Source organism: Eufriesea mexicana, unplaced genomic scaffold (assembly GCF_001483705.2).
Source record: "Eufriesea mexicana isolate 0111107269 unplaced genomic scaffold, ASM148370v2 scaffold12690, whole genome shotgun sequence".
Taxonomy (NCBI): domain Eukaryota; kingdom Metazoa; phylum Arthropoda; class Insecta; order Hymenoptera; family Apidae; genus Eufriesea; species Eufriesea mexicana.
Genome location: NW_016920259.1, coordinates 16,959 through 37,622, shown reverse-complemented (window position 1 = coordinate 37,622; position 20,664 = coordinate 16,959). Strand labels below are relative to the sequence as shown.

The following is a 20,664-nucleotide window of genomic DNA, read 5'->3' as shown; positions in this document are numbered from 1 at the left end:
TTGTACGTCACGCGTAAATTGTCTAATTTTTAGTGGCATTTTCGATATTCACCTGTTACTTAACTTTGATAGCACAAACCTTATAATTTTATTGAAAGTACTTATTTAATCAATTAAATATCGAGACATGTGGTCATCAAATTTGGATACTAGTATAACTTCTGAAGGTGGATTTTTGGATAGTAGTCGTAAAGATCAAGATGATGGAAAAATGCGAAGAGTTCAAACTATTGTCCCTTTTATGATAAAACATTTACTTTCTACTCCTAGTACTGAAGACGTAAAACTGTGGGACATTCCAGCGCGTATGTTTGTAATAATTGGAATAGTACGTAATGTTGAAGAAACAGCAACGAAAATATCATACGATATTGAAGATGAAACAGGTTTAATTTAATTAATATTTATTTCTGTTTTGTTTTTTATTTTTCCTTTGGGTTTAAACATTTTTTTTGTTCGGTTTATTAATATATTTAGGTACCATTACTGCACTTAAGTGGTTGGAAGCGGATAAGAAAGAATCAGACCGTACAATAGAAATGAATACATATGTTCGTATACTTGGTTTACTCAGAGAACAAAATGATAAGCGACATGTTTTAATTTTACGAATGTGGTCACTACAAAATTTAAATGAGTTAACAAATCATATTCTTGAAGTTACTTATGCCACATTAAAGGCTAAAGCAATGACAATGAAAACAGAAATAGGACACCAAAGATGTGAAAGTGCAGCAAATGAAATACCAGATGAAAATTCTCCTTATTATGGTATGACAGCAGATCAGACCATAGTTTATAAAATTATTCATGCACAGAATGATACTGAATCTGGTATTGAAAGATCTGATATCAAAACAAATGTACCAAGTAGAATTTTACGTGAAGTAGATAATATTTTAGATTTTTTAGTTTCTGAAGGTCATATATATACTACAAGTACAGATGATCATTTTAAAACAACTTAAAAGTGTATAAATTAGCATAAGATTTAGATTTCTATGTATTTATTACATTTCTTCTAATTTTTGATAGTGGATTAAGAAGCTGCATATGTAATATACAACTGCACAATATTTTTGTATTATACATTTACACATGTATTAATATTCTTAAGTATTATACATTTTTTTTATGATATAATAAATGTATTGAAAAAAATCTTTTCTTATTGATATATTATTTAAAAAAAGAATACATCAATGGATTTAAATAGTATATTTTCTATACATTTGTTATTGAAAATTTAAAAGAATTGTTTTACTTTCATAATATTTTATAACCTTATTGATAGCATATTCATAACAAAAAATATGAAGGTATCTAACTACAACCATTAATAATTTTATATTTTAATCTTTTTATAATTTAACATAATATTTTAATCTATAAAAATTTATAATCTTCTTTTTATTAAGGAAAGTAGTAAAATATAACTGTTTCTATCACAAAATTTTCTTCCATTGTAAAAATTACCTTTGAACAAACTATAGGAAACCTAACCTAAACACAAACTTTTTGTTACTTAAAACAAGTTTGATAACCTTAAATCGTGGAATACTGGGTGTGGAATACTGACTTCCAAAAATTTGAACACGTAAATTTATTTAATTTAATTCGAATGATATTAATAAAAAAATAAAAGGACAAAATGAGATATGCGCAATTGGTAATGGGACCAGCCGGTAGTGGAAAGGTATTGTATTTACTTTTTTTTCTATCTTTAAACTTACGATTATTAAAACATAAATAAATAATGCAATTACAGTTTTTGAAATATGACATGAAACATGGTTTCATGATGACATTAATATAATATTAAATAATTTATGTAGTTTTTTATTCGGTATATTTTATATTATAAATTAATGTATAATTATATTTTTACATAGTCCACATATTGTTCTGTTATGCAACAACAAGCAGCAAGTGAAAGAAAAATAATCGAAGTAGTAAATTTGGATCCAGCAGCAGAATATTTTGATTATGAACCCCTAGTTGATATAAGGGAATTGATTCAATTGGACGATGCTATGGAAGATGATGAATTACGATTTGGACCTAATGGTGGTCTTGTATTTTGTATGGAGTAAGTTTATGGAATAGATTTCATATATAAGGACTAGGATGAAAGTTACATTTATCATAAAATTTTATTTGTAGGTATTTACTAGAAAACTCATTGTGGTTAGAAGAAAAATTAGGTGATGTAGATGATGACTACATTATTTTTGATTGTCCAGGTCAAATAGAACTATATACGCATATGACAGTTATTCGTCAGTTAATAATAATGTTACAAAATATTAATTTTCGTATATGTGGAGTATTTTTAATAGATAGTCAATTCATGGTTGATGGATCAAAATTTCTGTCAGGTACAATGGCTGCACTTAGTGTGATGATCAATTTAGAATTACCACATGTTAATATCCTTAGTAAGATGGATTTATTGTCAAAAAGTGCGAAGAAGCAATTAGACAAATATTTAGAACCTGATCCACATAGTTTATTAACAGACATGGAGGAAAATTCTTGGAATGAAAAATATAGGAATCTCACAGAAGCAATAGGAAGGCTTATAGAAGACTATAGTTTAGTCCGTTTTTATCCATTAAATATAAAAAATGAAGAAAGTATAGCAGATATTAAACTGACAATTGATAATATTATTCAATATGGAGAAGATGCTGATGTTAAGATTCAAGATTTTGATGAACCTATTGAGGATGATGATAATGATATAAACTATGATTCAAATACATAAAAATAGTTTTACTCAATAAAGTATTTTTATAAAACATTTTTTTAAAATCAATTTCTTTAATACCAATGAGATGGAAATAAGATAAAATAAAAAGATTTATTTCATTAATTTAATTACTGTTATTTTATGAAAATATCTATACATGGAAGTGATGGAATATTTACATTATAAGGATTCAGCGTTCTAAGTGTGCATTTATCGTATTAAATACAAACATTAGACATCCAAATGCCAATGTTGAACCATGAGCAACAATAGCACTTCCTTCCCACCCTTCTTCTAATTGATCTTTATTTCTCGACTCAAATCTTGTCACATTACATTTACATAATACGCTTTCATTCTCTATTTGTTCTTCAGATAAAACTTTTTCCTTGATAATAGCCTTCACTGCTTCTGTTGTTTCTTGTTCCTTAGTTAGTGAATGTAATTTGTCATCAGATTCTTCTTTTACTTGTTCTATCACACCTGTATAGTTACAAGAATAAAGTACATTGTCAACTATTGTTCCATATTCACTGTAGTTTAATAATTCATAACGTTTGGTACTCTGTAAACAGAAAATATAAATAATTCAAATAATACTCTTTCTTATAGCATTTAATGATAATATAAAAATATTTATTATTACCTCATCAAAGAAAATAATAGCATGTTTTGAAGATGTAAAACTACAATTACCATAATTAGATAAAATTAAATCACAATTTGGGCCACTTCCAATAGTTAATGTTTTATGTATCATAAAAGCTGGTGGTTTAGGTTTGTGGTTTAATGAAAATAGTGCTGCCCTAGCTGTCATCTGACAATTAATTGTGTCAAAATTTTCTCCATCAGGATCTAATATTTGTTCTAATCTTTGTAATGCTAATGCCTCCAAAACTGGTCTTTCAAGTAATTGTATACCTTCTTTTATATCATAACCAAATCGTTCTGCATAATATTCGATACTATTATCATCAGTACATTTACTTTCAGTTACATCCTTTTGTTCTACTTTTTCCTCGTGTTTTTCTTCTTGATTACTTTCCTCTTTTATTTCATTATTCTCATCAATTTCTTTATCTATTTCCATTGATTCTTCCAATTTCTGTACTTCTGTATTTTCCATTTTAGGAGGTTTGTTATCATTATTTTCTACATCTTGTGTTTTAATATTTTTAATTACTGGTCTTACAACAGCATCATGATAAAATTGTATAGGATCTAATTCTGGTGGATGTTCATAATGATATTTCACAGAACAGGGTACTTTTACTCTTGTTCTGCCTTCTAATTTAACCTTTGTACGAAAAAGTGGATTTGCTGCACGTGCTTTACGTAAAAAATCCAATTTCACTGCATGTTGATCTATACGCTGATTGGCATATTTGTCCCAAAGTTTAATTCGTTCTGTTACTCTACAAGAAGTTAATAGATTCTGATCTATGAAATGATTTGGATGATTGGGACACATCCATCTTCCAATAGGAAAAGCAGTGAGTGGTGGATCCAAACAGTCTTGATGAAAATATAATGGACAATAATCACATGCAATTAATGGTGCTTTCCTGCAACTACGGCCACATTCAAAGCACAAGCGTGCTGGTAAAGGTACCATTAAATTATTATCTAAACAATGACTTTTCCCTACTAAAAAAAAGACATATAGTTAGTTAAAAATACTCTATATAGTGTAGCTGTATAAAAAATTAAATAATACATACCATTATTACTTCCACTTTGTTGTTTTCCTCTTCTACCTGAAACATAATCTACTTTATTACTACCAGGAAACATAATTGGTAGTTGCAATTCTTTAGGTAATTCAAATTCTCTAGGATTAACTAAAGATGCTGCTAAAGCTAGCACCTCTAATGCAGATTTTTTCTTATTTTTCTCATTTCCTTTATTATCTAGAAGATTTCTTTTTGATGCACATCGACATGCATAACACAACCATTCTCCATTAGGAATATCTGCTGGATCCACAGCTGGATAACTGTAAATGATTATATATACATACATACATATATACATATATGTATATATATATATATATTACATTATTATACACATTATATATGTATATATATACTATATACATAATCATTTAACAATTTTTATCATTCCAAAATTATATAAAACTTTAATTTGATAATAGAAAATCTGACTTAATAATTTTTTTAGAAACATAGAAATAATATGAGAAAAATTGAATTTATTCCATCTCATTTCAAAATATCTAAACTCACTGGCATTGTAAATGATATGACGCAGGGCATTTGTCACAACATATGAGTTCTCCTCCATCTCGACAAGCATCACAAATATCATGATTGTGGCCACGTCCTCTTCTTTTAAAATATGGATGCTTTTTTTCTTCTTTGTCTTTTTTATTTTTGGCTGTTTTAGAATCTTCTGATACAGGTGGTGCTATAAGAGCTTGAATTTGCTAACAATGAAACGATTAATAATAAGAGGTAGATATTTAAAATATATAAATATATTAAAATATATAAAATATATAATATAATTAATAAAATATCATTTTTCATCTATAAATTAATTATATTTTTTTTGTACTTACTGGCATTAAACCACCAATCATTGGAAAGCCATATTCTACAGTACCCATTTCGAAACTAATTTTTAGTTCTCCAAGATATAATAAATTTTACTACTGCCATGAAATACTTGTTTAATTGTAAATTTTAGAATTATGAATCATAGATTTTTCACATTTAAGTTGGTTATGTTTAAAACTTAGAAAAACAAAATATTAGATTTCTAGACTTTACTCTTTTACAAGATACTACAGATTGTGCTGTCCTCTGTATGGAAGTTCAAAATTTTTATGAAAATTTATTTAAATTATTATTTATTATTTTGTAGTCATACTTATTTAGGTAGTCATAGTAAATTGTTATATTTATCATTGATTTGTTGAGTAATCTACATTTTTAGACTAATTATACACATAATATATTGTTGTTATATGAATTTTATTCAAAGGAATACATTTTTGTATTAAACACTGTGATGTAAATTTGTGATTCAATTGAAATACAATGTTATTTAATATTCTCAATTTATTTTTGTTTATTATAGGATAATATTATTCATACATATTATAATAAAATCGATATTAATAAAAAAGTAGTATCCTTTAAATAAATATAAATATTAAATGTTTGAATTAATTAAATAGATTTATTTAGAATTTAAGTTGTAATAAATTGTATCAATTAACTATTAATACGTAATATTTTGTGCTCGTACTATTATAATAACTCTTTATAATGAATTGAATTAAACTTAAATAATAACATATAAAGATTGCGAGAAATATTATTTATTATATTATCGTATTGAATTACTCGAAGAGTTATCTATCTACTTGTTTATGACTTGTGATTGCCTTAAAGTGTTTAAAAAATTTGAGGTATAAACTGAAATCGTATATGTAAATTCCATTGGTTTTGAGTAGGTAAAATTAGTAAAATATTTATAAATTATATAATAATAATTAAAACTATAAAATGTTCCGAACATCTATTAGCAATTTAATCAAAAGACAATTGCATGGAAATGCAGAGTTAATAAAAAACTGTAAAGAAATTATAAATCGGAATCCACGAAATTTAGAACGTTTAAGAATTGCGAGAAAACCTATAGGTTATGCCCTTGATAATTTCGATGTTGGATACTGGCATACGTAAGAGAATATAAGTATAATTCGATTGATATTTACTCGAGTTCATATTATTTTCTAATATTTTGTTAATCTAATACTTTATCTTTCTACTACTTATAATTAAAATTTATATAGGTTGAATATACGTTTTTCTCAACGGTTTGTTAGAGCAGAAATATGTCATTTTGAAAATGGTCCAGTGATTACAGTATCGAGTCAGGAATGGGGAATAAGAAAACAGTTATATAGGTTTGTATACATTATTAATTTAGTTGTATGACACTTTAACTGTTAATGAAAGTAATGATAAATATGTTAAATTTTTTCATTTAATTTAAAAAATAAACATGATAGCTTATATGATTTTTATAAAATAATAATATTTAAAAGTATGTTAATGATGGAATCATATTGTAGGTAATTATTATAAGTTATATAATTATTTAAAAATATGTAATAAATTAATTTATTAATTCGTTGAAATATTAAAAAGATTGAACTTAACTTAAACCTAAAGATTAAGCTTAACTTTGAAGCTCAGAATAGGAAACTTATGTTAATTATTTTTTTAGCACAAATGATAGCGTAGCAGCTATATTTGTAGCACAAGTACTTGCTCAACGTTGCTTGGAAAGTGGTATATATGAAATTTATGTTAATAATTCGATTATTACTGGCGATAGAAGTCAATTATTAGTAGATACACTATCAAAACATGGAGTTTGCTTACAAGAACCAGAGGTCTATAGAAATCCAAAACCTGGGTACATGCATCGTCCAGAGAAACCATGGGAGATACATGAATAGCTTTGGTTATATGTATAATTTAATATTATATTAAAGTTTATATAGTTACATAACACAGTAACAATAAATGTAAGTTATGACACTTGTATGTATATATATTAATCGTAATTAAGTAATTTTATGTATTTTATATTTTTTAATTTCTGTAGTAGGATAAAGCACTACATTAATTTTTTATATTTTTGTTTTTTAAATTCTGTTATTAAAAAATTTTTGTTATTGATTTTTTAATGTTAGGGAAAAAAATTTGAGGAGGGATACTTAAAAATATCCGTTTTGTTTTAGCATTATTTATTTTTATTATTTAAGCATTTGTTTTAATTGAAATGTGAAAATTTTTACAGCATACAGTATACAAAGATAGCAATAAATAATAATAATATTAATATTAAATAAAGTTTAATTTATGACAAATACAATAAATCTATAGTGCTCAATAATATTAAATATTATTGTGCAGGATTTACCATTATTACATTAATAGCCACAAAATAATAGCAATATTACATGTTAAGCTGGTTTGTTTTGTTTTAGTAAAAATATTTCTGCATAAATATAATACTGTATTGATAATGGTATTAAAATATGGTGCCCTTTTAGAGTTTTTGTCTTTTTAATTTATAAAATAATAGATCGTGAGTTATTTATGAAGCTTAATTTGGTTGAAGCAATTATCTATATTGAATACATAGATGTAAATTAGTATGACAAATTTTTGTGTATACATTTTATATATTTATCATTTAATTCAGTGAGCAACTTCAAAATTTTTCTGTGTAATAAATATCTAATTTCTATAAAATTTATATATAGATATTACTATACTGATCAAATATTTTATTTATATTATTACAGGAAAATATGAGCAAAATTTAATATCTATGAAACTTATTATAATAATATGAGAAACAGTTTCTTGGAAACAACTATCTTCTTTTCTCACTTATCTTTTTGGTTTACATTAATTAAATTTTGTTATATACAAATTCAGATTATTTATGAACTATTATAAAGGGTATATGTCTTCAATTAATGTTGTTAAGAAAATGTCATTTATGTTTTAGCTGTATGAATAACTAAATAGAAATTTATAACTTTTGTCTATATTTTCTTTTTTTTTTATTGAATTCTGTAAAATATTTTTATATTTATTGAAACTTGAGACTTATGGAAAATCCTGCACTATATATAAAAGTAAATTTATATTAAATCATAAACATGACTTCAATAATACTTCAGTTTAAAAAATTGACTTTGAATTTTTTATATTAATAATATGACAGTGATAACTCATAAATTTTGAGATATAAAGAAATTATTTTAATTGTTTACTTATTAAAATTTTAAAAATTTGTATTCAATTAAATGAAAATACTCAATTTTCATTAAAAAATTAAAAAATTTATACCTTAAAATATCAAATAAATGTATATATTTTTAAGATAGATATACAACATTTTTTAAATAATGATAAAATAAGCATTCTGTTAAAGTATTTCACTAAAGTATTGTTATAATTTTAAGAAGTGTATATGTACACAGTCTGACATTTCTTAATAATTTATGTCTATTTGAAATACAAGAATTGTATCACAAAAGGTAAATTTCTCTTCTGAGAGTATTAAATATGATTAATTTAAATTTTATTTGCACGTATGAATATCTATGCTTTTAACACAAGTTTTGCATTCAACAAAGCAACACCAATGAAATTTGCACTCGCATCTTTCTCTGACGGTTGATTTTTGTGTGTTGTAACCTCTACCGCAGCAAAGGAGATTACATCCATCCATGCCAGATGATGTCCTGTTGCAAATTCTTCCATGTGTACCTAATAAGCATTAGTTATTTTTTTTAACAAAGAAATTTTTTTAAGCATAGCATTGTATACCTTTTATTTGACACTTTTGAAAATCGACGAAAGAAATAAATGAAACGACATTTACTTAATCAAACTGATATAACCTTGGATAAATTAATAAATGTAATTGGAGTTTAAGGATTAATAAATTATCAGTTGATTATAATTTTATGTTTTCTTAATGCTAGAATTATATATTAATATTTTTACGATGAAATTAAAAATTTTATTTAGATTTAAACAAATACTTTCTTCTAATTTCACCAATAAATAATTTTTACATTTTGTTTTTAATAAAAGTTTTTACCTAATGACCCAAGTGTTTCATTAGGAAGGCAATAGTTTGGGGAGTCATCTAAATAAACTAGATCATTGGCTGTAGGTAATGAAAATCTTGGATCTCGCATAGATAGACGACCACGTCTATTCACTCTGACCTCTGTTGCTCCGTCGTATTTATCTAATAGAAAATCACCTGTAAAATGAAGTGTAATTTTTGAACTCACAATTGTAAGTACTCAGTGCGTAATTCACCAATAGAACATTAAATTATGTTTTTCGCTAGATATTTATGAAATTGTTATTGGCAAATGGCTAAGATTCTTTACATAAAAATTAATCTCAACTTGAGTCATATGTAAATTTGTTAAAAATTTTAATTATTGAATTTAATTACGTCTGGACACATTTTTATCGAAAAATCCAATGCATTATAATTGATGGGGACAAAATATAATCACTTATTTTTCATTTAAGAATTAAGAATTGTTGTATAAGCATATAGGTAATATATAGATAGTAATATATAGATGAAGGATATAATATGAAACTTTTTAGAATATAAATAAGATATCGTAAGGAATGTATTTAATACTTATAATATTATATTTCTTAATATTGTTCCATTATATAATTTATAAATAATTTCAATTCAGATTATTGTAATATTAAAAATAATTATGTTAAAAAGACGTACCAATTTCTCGAAAGGAAGCAAGTTGCTGCCAGCATGTAATTAAACTACAACTTCCAGAAACACCGTGGCACTTGCACGTTACTTTGGATCGTTTTATTACAGCCTTTGAAAAAAGTTATTAATTTAATAATTCAATAATTAATTATGACTATTTGATATGTATAATAATTTACTAATTATTCCATATATTCGTATTATTCATTAGTTTCTTTTTTTTTTAGTAACACACACACGCACGTGCGTGCGCGCGCGTACATAATATCATACATTTACAATCAATTTATTTTTCTAATTATGTAATAAAAATTAGAAATCATATTTACTCTACGACCGGCTTCATTGTTATGAAGATTCATCAGGCTTCTTCCTTGTTCTCTGCTACCTCTTTTAAAGCTGCGTTCACGTTCCTTCACATCGACGAATGCTTGTGTGAATCTTATGTGTACCTAATAAGCATTAGTTATTTTTTTTAACAAAGAAATTTTTTTAAGCATAGCATTGTATACCTTTTATTTGACACTTTTGAAAATCGACGAAAGAAATAAATGAAACGACATTTACTTAATCAAACTGATATAACCTTGGATAAATTAATAAATGTAATTGGAGTTTAAGGATTAATAAATTATCAGTTGATTATAATTTTATGTTTTCTTAATGCTAGAATTATATATTAATATTTTTACGATGAAATTAAAAATTTTATTTAGATTTAAACAAATACTTTCTTCTAATTTCACCAATAAATAATTTTTACATTTTGTTTTTAATAAAAGTTTTTACCTAATGACCCAAGTGTTTCATTAGGAAGGCAATAGTTTGGGGAGTCATCTAAATAAACTAGATCATTGGCTGTAGGTAATGAAAATCTTGGATCTCGCATAGATAGACGACCACGTCTATTCACTCTGACCTCTGTTGCTCCGTCGTATTTATCTAATAGAAAATCACCTGTAAAATGAAGTGTAATTTTTGAACTCACAATTGTAAGTACTCAGTGCGTAATTCACCAATAGAACATTAAATTATGTTTTTCGCTAGATATTTATGAAATTGTTATTGGCAAATGGCTAAGATTCTTTACATAAAAATTAATCTCAACTTGAGTCATATGTAAATTTGTTAAAAATTTTAATTATTGAATTTAATTACGTCTGGACACATTTTTATCGAAAAATCCAATGCATTATAATTGATGGGGACAAAATATAATCACTTATTTTTCATTTAAGAATTAAGAATTGTTGTATAAGCATATAGGTAATATATAGATAGTAATATATAGATGAAGGATATAATATGAAACTTTTTAGAATATAAATAAGATATCGTAAGGAATGTATTTAATACTTATAATATTATATTTCTTAATATTGTTCCATTATATAATTTATAAATAATTTCAATTCAGATTATTGTAATATTAAAAATAATTATGTTAAAAAGACGTACCAATTTCTCGAAAGGAAGCAAGTTGCTGCCAGCATGTAATTAAACTACAACTTCCAGAAACACCGTGGCACTTGCACGTTACTTTGGATCGTTTTATTACAGCCTTTGAAAAAAGTTATTAATTTAATAATTCAATAATTAATTATGACTATTTGATATGTATAATAATTTACTAATTATTCCATATATTCGTATTATTCATTAGTTTCTTTTTTTTTTAGTAACACACACACGCACGTGCGTGCGCGCGCGTACATAATATCATACATTTACAATCAATTTATTTTTCTAATTATGTAATAAAAATTAGAAATCATATTTACTCTACGACCGGCTTCATTGTTATGAAGATTCATCAGGCTTCTTCCTTGTTCTCTGCTACCTCTTTTAAAGCTGCGTTCACGTTCCTTCACATCGACGAATGCTTGTGTGAATCTAAGAAGGTAAAATTGGTATATTATGTAATTTATATAAACCAAAAATATTAATAAATTTGAACATATTATATATATTAGATATATTAATAAATTGAAACATACTAAACATACTAAAATCTAATCATATACTAATTCAAATTATTGATATTGCAATAATCTTTGTATAATAAAAAAATTAATATTGTTATGCTTAAGGATGAGAGAAAGGTATAAAAAATTCAATACAATTTGCAGTATAATTGTGTAGAATTAAGTACAAATTCCAAAACTTAATAAAGATAAAATTTGTAACGTTTACTTGTAACCGTATTCGAGATTATCTCCACAGCCACCCCAAATCCAATCTCGTTTCAAATCCCTGGGTCTACTGCTTCTAGAACATCCACACGAGGATAATTGTCCATCTCTGCAGGATCGACTAATCGAGTATACCACTCCTGCAGCTGTGATTGCATGAACGAACGCAGTTTCTCTGCTGGCTGTAAAGAAAATAATTATACACATATATTGCGTATAATAGGTGTTTAATAATCGTCCAAGTAATTTTTTGAATGGAACATCTTGCTTGTGTCTTTCAATATTATATTCAGTATATACACATTTAATATTTAGTGCAAAGGAAAAGTAAAAAAAAACATATTTTTCAAAATATAATATATTCTGTGTTTAACATAGTTAATTTCTTTGCATTTCTTAAAAGGTACAAAATATTTCATCGATACGAAAGGGTTGATCTGAAATCATATGTCGTTTTCTATATAATTTGCAGTATAAAAATATATATAGGAATTATATTAGTTTAGTCTTCATTCTTCATAGGAAAAAAGAATTCAATTAATAGTAATCTTTATAATTTTTACGTATTTGTGAACATCGTACAAATTTAAGATTTATTCATCAAAATAACATTATATCACACATTTTAAGGAGATTGTAAATCACTTGAACATTAATTATAACATTCAGCTAAATTATCAAATTATTTAATTAAAACAGATTAATCGAAGAGTTGTACAAAAATCTTTATCGTTGATTTAAACACATCTACGATGAAATTGAAATAAAAAAGATTTCTCTCGTGAAATTGATACGTTTGATCTCCCTCGAACTGTTTATTAGCGACTATCTATGGTTTACATTAATGAAATCATCGTATCGTTACGTATCTCTTAGTAAATATTTTGGGAAGATCATCTGACGACAATTTCTTCTTTGGTATATTCTATTAATCTCCCTTATCAGAAATTTCTTCCTTTTTTGATAAATAATTCAGTAGTTTTTTGCTCTATATAAAAAGGGTTTACCTATTCTGAGCATAGGTCCAAAGACGGACTCATCCGAGACTGTGGAGCAATTCCATCTTCGATCATGGAATTGGTGCTGACATTCAAGAATACCAAATTTTGCACCCTTCGCCACACTTGGCATATGATCAACGGACAGCTGACATAGCTTCCCTTGGCCCTGTGAAAGGCCCTTTAGCCCGTGACAAATGCTGGACGCAGCTATATCGTAGGTTTCTATCATCTGAGCGGTTTCCAGTTGTGGAAAATGTTGCAAACCGACATTTCTGAAACGATAAAATAGAATAAGATTTCAATAAATTCTTTGGTACATATAGTTGAACATAAAAAACTGATGAAAATTCTTTAAACAACAAAAACTGTGTGTAATAAAATAAACGAATAATTCTTGCTAATTCTTGTTAGTTCCTTCAACGTTTAATGGATTCTGGATCTTACAGGAATAAATATGAATATTCCTCGAGTACAAGAAACTTCTCTTGTTAACGCTTTAATGACCAAAAATTGTATACTTTTATGAGATGTTCATCCTTCGTGTTTTCAACGTTTACAGTAGTTACTATAACATGTCATGTTACTTGTAAATTCCAATATGACTTTTACGACGACAGTAAGTTTGAATTAAACCTCGATCAAAGTCCACCCTAACAAATGACAAGTTTCACACGAGGGCCCATTCGATGCTCCCCAAACACGCCTCGATCTCAGCCACCCTTCGTTAAATACGCGAAGTCCCTTCTTTTTCCGAAAGGCGTGCATAAATACGGTCCAAGTTGCGCAGATTTGTTACGCCGATTATATAAATTCGGAGCAGAGAAGTCGTGGGCGAAGAACGGTTCTCCGCGCCGATTTTTAATGGCACATTTGTGAGTCAACCGAGCGAGATGATGGAACGACGCCGTCACGGACAGAAGTCAGGGGGTCTCTAACGGAGCTACCAATCTGAAATTCGAAACGGCCGCTCGTAAAAGTTTCACCGACGATATGGGTGCATATACTCGGATGCTCTAATATTGCTAATCGAGCGTGCGACATGTGCGCGCTTTAGCGATTTCTATTGCAATACACTGATGGACAAAACGCGTGGGAAACAATAGGAAAGTTCTGCCGTATAGTAGTGTTCGTTATTTTGGAATGCAATGTTGTTAGAAGCAAGTAATGACAAGGGTTAAATAATTTATGTTTTAAGTTCATAGATTCTTTAAGTTCATAGGTTTGTACATTAGCTATATATACACGGTGTCCCAGTAACGGTAGTACAACCGGGAAGGGGTTGATTCTAAATGAAAAAACAAATCGAAAATAAAGAATAAAATTTTTTCATTTGAAGCTTCTTTATTAAGAAAATCGACTTTGAAAATCCAAAAAAGTGCAATAAAGGAAAAAAGCTTGTCCCAGTTCCATGAATCACCCTATACAATGTGTTTGATAGCATGATTTACAAGTCGGTACAAGAGATATCGTTTCCGACGTTAAGCAAACTGTATTATTACACCTCAGATGTTTCCATGCTGTTGTTTACTGCAGTTTCTCTCTTTGCTCTAATCCCTTTTACTGGGGTGAAAGTTGCCCGTGATAGTATTCAGCATATAGCATATAACATACAGTGTTTGAAGAAATCGTTGATAAATGTTTGGAAAAAGTAAACGAAACAGATAAATGAGAACTATTACACGTGTGTGAAATTATTATGTTTGCATTTGACGCAGATCTATATAAAATTGTTTAAATTAATATGAGCTATTTAATTTCTCGAGTAACTAATAAAATTAAAAAAATCATCTAGAAAGACGATTCGATTTCGCCTTCGTTTTATTTTAATAATATTATATTTATAATTAAATACAATTATGTATTTCTTATTTATTTAATTGTAATTTACAAATATAATTATAATTAAATATTATATTTAGTTATAGTTTGGATAATTTAATTAACTGTTAGTTAGATTGATAAATAGATTGAAAGAAAGATAAAAAAGAATCAGATAATTATAACGTAATTTAAATAATATTTACTAATTTAATTTAATATTAATTTGAAATACTTCATAGTATTAGAAATAGGTAATACCCATATTAAAGGATTTAAATAACCTATAATACCATACATAAGACATTAATTTTATAAAAATGATATTACAAAAATTCTCCAAAATTTTTTAGAAAACTTGGTTCTTTATATAATTCATATTTTTTATAAAATTTACATTTTTTAGAGAATATACTCCTTTATGTCATGCTAAAAAAAAATGCAATTGTCGACCTATTCGACAATCTGGACAAATAAATGAAAAAATTGCTTCAGCAAAATATTCCACCTTTCTTCATAAACATCTTTTGATATCGTCAATATTAATGAAAATATCTAGTCATCGCGCGTCATGTGCCTCACCTTGTATAGTAATTAGTCAAATTTCTCGGGATGATATTAACGAAACGGCCTGAGAAACTGGTTTTACAACTACAACCGCAAGTCCGATACGGATTCGAAAAATAAAGCAAGATGCCTATACTGTCGTCGCTAATCGAACGTTTACGCGTCAACCGTGCTCTTCTCGAAATGTCAGAGTTACATGCCTAAAGGATTAAGGTCTCAAAACCTTTCGTCCCATGATGCACCGCGCTAGGGTGTGCATAATAGACTGCATTAATATTCCGGAACACGTTTTGGCTGTGATATATTATCAGCTTTGCACTCCCCTAAAACAATGACGCCAGGAATCATGGAAGGGGAACGATAATATTTCGAAGGATCCAACCCACGCAAATTCATGGGGCACTGTAGGCTGTGCTGTCCCAAAAAGTAATGCCTCGTGTCTCTTAAAAGATTGTAGCAGCAATCGTATGGTTTTATGTACCGGGTGTTCTAATTTCAATTCTGTCCTCTTAATACTAGAATTATCAATGTATGTAACGAGTAGCTAAGTACATTATACCTATTTACATATAACACAAAGAAGATGAGTTACTAAATGCAAAAATGCTCAGTTAACATCTTTGTAAAATACATATTATAATAATAATTTTTGACTAAAATAATATACAATTATCATAAATGATAATAATTCTAGTGACATGACGAAAATAAATAGGTACGAATAATTATGCTTCTGTTTGAATAGAAATCAAAATTAATTTTGTCAAAATATTCTTCGAAATTGTAGAAATAAAATATTCGAAACATATAATTTTGACCACTTTGATAGTTCTAATCTTGAGTATAATAAATAGGGTCTGTTTAAGCCTTTACTGCTCTTTGTCGAACTATTTCAGCTTTAATTAGAGGTAGGTTGAAAGCTAATATCGTATCTATTTCGGTTGTTCTATTATTTATAGAGCATCCTGTATATCAAATGAGATTAAAGGTTATGTTGTCGAGTTCTTTTTGAATAAACCTGTACAATACTTTTGTAGTACATTGCTGTTGGGACTTTAGGAGATACTGAAGCACAAGGATATTATCTCCTTGAGATTTATTAGTTTATCTTTTCCTTTGCAACTAGATCAAAATTTCAATTCTTATGTGTTTATCTGATAAACTGATACCGTGTTTCCTACAAATGCAAAATACTTTCGTAATCTTGGATATAATCAAAACATGAATAGTAAGTAGAAAGCGCTAAATAATGGTTTTTGTTAAGATTGATTTATAGGTGATTTTATGAATGATCTAAAAATAATATGATTTATATGAGATAAATTTTGTTAATAAATAACAGATTACTCTATAGAGTAAGGTGATTCACATACATATAAATTGTGGTTTGTTTTTAATGTTTTAAACCAGATTTTAAACGAAATTTATTTTAAACCATATTTTCTTTCCGATAAGCAAATTTTTTGACAAATATTAGACATTGATGTACACTTTATCTTTCATAATGCTCAGGTATATCGTATCCACTTTATTTTGCGTAGGAGTAACGTAATCGTCTCCTATTATTTTAGCGTTAGCAGAGACGAAGGATTGAGATAATGATTACTATTAGCAATAGTAAATTGTCTACCATAGAGAACATTTCCCCGTTAATACGACTAAAAGTACACATTTCTTCGTTGTTTTCAAAATTACGTTCAATGGAAATTATTTAGATTGGCAATATATTTTACTTAAAGTACTCAAGCTATTCTTCAATGGTCTTTACGCAGGAGTTTAAAACTCTTTTGGAGATTTATGCCTGAAATATATATGAAGTTTATACAAAATTTATACCCTGGAATACAGTTTAAGGAGAAGTTTATGTTCAAGTCATAAATATGTGAAATACTGGAAAACAATGAAAGGAAGTTCATATAAATGACTTCGTAGTCATTTTGTATTTCAATAACATGCAGCTGCTTGCTCGTAGAGGATGTGTCTGAAATGACCAATTTTGGTTTAAATTCAATTAAGAGAACATATACGCTTTCGACTTGATGTTAAAGCGAATCGAACGAATTCCTCGGCGATTTCTAGTCTAACATCGAGCGAACGGAAATAAAAATCCGATGGAAAGTATCGCGACCGTGGTCAACAATGACACCACTTTCTTCTCCACGTGGGACGAGAAAAATGTTCGGAGGCCACTCTTTAATCTGGTCGTTTCGATATCGCCGCAATTCACGGAGAAATAATGCACCGGGTATGGCATGGTGTGAATCAGTTCATCCCTGGACTTCAACACACATGCGACCGCCATGTGTCCGGGATCTAATCTGGATACTTGCCTCTTAGCCGTAACTTAAGGGGTTGTTACGTTGATAGCAGAGGGTAGATTAGCGAGAGTAACGCGCATTTTTGAAACGAAATTGCTTTATCGCGCGTGTACCCCCGCGCAAGTTACGCCGCGTATCGCGTCCCCGACTGATATATCGTATAATTAATTTGTCCCTGTAAAATCGTAAGTCACGGCAGAATTTCAATTCGTTTTGTATCCCGAATGGAACAGATATCTAGGCACGAGTGTTGAAAAATTGGTAAATGAAAAGTTGAATCTAAAGCGTTTCTACGTAGATCATGTTATATGTTGTACTTAATAGATATATCATCTAATTAATTTATTCTTTTAAGCTCGTAAGTCGTGAAAGAAATTAAATGTGTTATGTATTCTGAACGAGAATGAGAAGTTGAATGTACAGTATCTCCTTGCAAGTTGCGCTGGGTATGTGACATTGTTGACAGATATATCGTGTAATTAGCTTGTTCTCGTAAAATCGTGAGACATGGAGCGATTTGTGTTTATTACATACTGTAACTGGAACAAATATTTAGACGTAAGTGTGATTGACGGTTAAAATAGGTAAAATAGGTCCCTTAAGTTATAATAAATGAGAAGTTGAACGTAAAGTATCCCCACGCAAATTACGCTATGTATTGTGTTGTTGATAAATATATCGTGTAATCAATTTGTTCTTGCAAAATCGTAAGTCATAGCGGAATTTAAGTTTGTTATATAGTAAGTGGAACAAGTATTCAGGTATGAGTGTGTTTGGTGATTGAAATAGGTAAAGTAAATTGTTTAAGAAATGATGAATGAAAAATTACATCTAAAAATTCTTCATGAGAATGGTAGAAAGTATATCAATAGGCCAAATGTTTTCCAATACTTTTAGTAAGGCTATAGACAGATATAAATGTCAGAGATGAGTTTGAAGTATAAATGGTGAATACTTTGTGCATAATTATATTTCTTCGTTAATATACTTTAAGGAAATTCCCTAAGATTACTTATATTTTGTGTTGTAAATTCATACGAAACTTTTCTCAGATTTAATATTTGTTTTTTACATTTAATATTGAATTAGTATGTATATAAATTATTATTTAATCATATTAGAATAGACATTATATTATTATTACTTTTTTGAATATACTTTATTTTATATCGTTATAAATTTTATGACAAAAACGATAAAAAAAGAAAAATCGAATATGTTGTTAAAAAATTCTTATAAATTTAGATCTGTAGATATTGGAACTAATTTAGTAAAAGTTTATCGGAAAATCCTTTAAAAATTCAGTTGTGATTAGACCGTGGTAAAGATAAAATTAAAATGGTCAGATTAGATCCATCGATGCCTTGACATAAGCTCATAAGAGACATAAGAAGGATTAACTTTTATAGAGATCCTATGAGTTCCGCCCCTGTGATTAGGCATTTTCGTGATTGGAGAAGCTTATAGCAAAGAGATTTAGAAAAGGTCTTTGTAATGGTAGGAAGGGCCGATGACCATTTATCTGCGATCGAAATCTATTAGCGTCATCTTTTGACTTTAGAAATGAGATTAAAATCAATAATTTTAAACTAATTTAAATCAATTTAAAGTGTTTCAAAGCGAAAGAATTTATGGACGTGAAGAAACGTTGAAATAATGATTCGCACCGAGAGTAGACCCAAAAGTACCATAATCTTCGATAATTCTCAAATTTCTTTCTTTCTTCTTGTTTCTTTCTAATCTCGTTTCAAATATCAAATCTTCTCTGAATCGATCTTTAAAGCTCTTGATTAACTTAAATGTAACTTCACGCAATACTGTCAAAGAATCTTTATAGTAAAGTTACAATTTTATTCAATTTATCTTATTTTTCTCTTTACAAACGGAATTGATCATTTTTCACTAACTGACTGAGAACTTTTTCAAAGCGTAAGAATTTATGGACACAAAGAAACGCTGAAATAATGATTTCCACCGAGGGTAGACCCAAAAGTACCATATTCTTGGGCGATTCTCGAAAATCCAATTATGAAGCGAGGCATGAAGGTCTTCCTGCTGTCGATGGAAATTTCATGCGATGAAAAACTGTAGCGATCTCGGAGCTATTCAGTGATTTGTCATGGACGTGCAGGGGTTAGGAAGTTAGGGGCGAGTAAGGCAATTCAGAGATTGGACACACCGTCATCGGGCAGGGGTATATTCTGAACGAGAGGGCAGAAATGCAACGAAAAATCCCTCGATCGTATTCCCACGACGCGATTTCGTCTCGCTGTATACAAAGAGCTATAAATTACGGCAGTTGTTGCGTGGGCAATTTTTGCGGGAATTTGATGAGGGTAGAGTACCGTGCCTTTCTCTTCGAGACATATTAATTTATCGATTATCGCCGTGATAGCCCGTACCCGTGTTCTTCGATCTGTTCCTTGAAGTTTGCGTCGAATAATTAGGTAATTTTGCGTAGGATACGAATTTCACGTGGAATTACTCCTTTAGGAGAAGCTGAATTTCATGTTTCATATTATGGAAAAATGTTCCTAATATTTAGATATTATGCTTGCAAGATTAATTTTTATTTTAATTATTTTTGGTCAATGAAATTTATTTTTTATAAATCCATAAATATATATGCTTAATAAAGATATAAGTATACTTTTTAAATATTATGTTTGCAAGATTAATTTTAATTT

General features: G+C 28.1%; 5 protein-coding genes across 6 annotated transcripts in view; 3 read left to right on the top strand and 2 right to left on the bottom strand.

Annotated features, from left to right (window-relative positions):
* Positions 1–59: 59 nt before the first annotated feature.
* LOC108553722 (replication protein A 32 kDa subunit) lies at positions 60–968 on the top strand. The gene is made up of 2 exons (XM_017908744.1): positions 60–386; positions 478–968. The coding sequence occupies exons 1-2, from the start codon at positions 128–130 to the stop codon at positions 966–968; spliced, it is 750 nt and encodes a 249-aa protein (XP_017764233.1). The 5' UTR covers positions 60–127.
* Positions 969–1,488: 520 nt separating this feature from the next.
* Positions 1,489–2,767, top strand: LOC108553725 (GPN-loop GTPase 3). The gene is made up of 3 exons (XM_017908746.1): positions 1,489–1,696; positions 1,893–2,089; positions 2,164–2,767. Exons 1-3 carry the CDS (start codon positions 1,652–1,654, stop codon positions 2,765–2,767), a joined length of 846 nt encoding a protein of 281 aa, XP_017764235.1. The 5' UTR covers positions 1,489–1,651.
* A 159-nt stretch (positions 2,768–2,926) lies between these two features.
* On the bottom strand, positions 2,927–5,497 carry LOC108553718 (PHD finger protein 12). 2 transcript variants are annotated; one of them, XM_017908739.1, is made up of 5 exons: positions 5,337–5,497; positions 5,002–5,201; positions 4,474–4,748; positions 3,399–4,399; positions 2,927–3,317 (listed from the first exon to the last, which is right to left on the bottom strand). In XM_017908739.1, exons 1-5 carry the CDS (start codon positions 5,382–5,384, stop codon positions 2,943–2,945), a joined length of 1,899 nt encoding a protein of 632 aa, XP_017764228.1. In that variant the 5' UTR covers positions 5,385–5,497; the 3' UTR covers positions 2,927–2,942. The 2 variants fall into 2 exon arrangements, with proteins under 2 accessions (XP_017764228.1, XP_017764229.1); XM_017908740.1 differs by having other exon boundaries at positions 3,399–4,396.
* Positions 5,498–6,276: 779 nt separating this feature from the next.
* mRpL18 (mitochondrial ribosomal protein L18) lies at positions 6,277–7,250 on the top strand. Its single transcript, XM_017908747.1, has 3 exons — positions 6,277–6,464; positions 6,579–6,692; positions 7,016–7,250. Exons 1-3 carry the CDS (start codon positions 6,289–6,291, stop codon positions 7,248–7,250), a joined length of 525 nt encoding a protein of 174 aa, XP_017764236.1. The 5' UTR covers positions 6,277–6,288.
* A 1,643-nt stretch (positions 7,251–8,893) lies between these two features.
* LOC108553730 (protein Wnt-5b) overlaps positions 8,894–20,664 on the bottom strand; it is a 12,520-nt gene continuing 749 nt past the window's right edge. The window contains exons 2-7 of the mRNA XM_017908752.1: positions 13,281–13,546; positions 12,275–12,455; positions 11,863–11,974; positions 11,540–11,642; positions 10,871–11,038; positions 8,894–9,081 (exon numbers count right to left, since the gene is read on the bottom strand). Coding sequence (XP_017764241.1) covers positions 8,894–9,081; positions 10,871–11,038; positions 11,540–11,642; positions 11,863–11,974; positions 12,275–12,455; positions 13,281–13,546 — 1,018 coding nt within the window. The remainder of the gene's footprint in view (positions 9,082–10,870; positions 11,039–11,539; positions 11,643–11,862; positions 11,975–12,274; positions 12,456–13,280; positions 13,547–20,664) is intronic.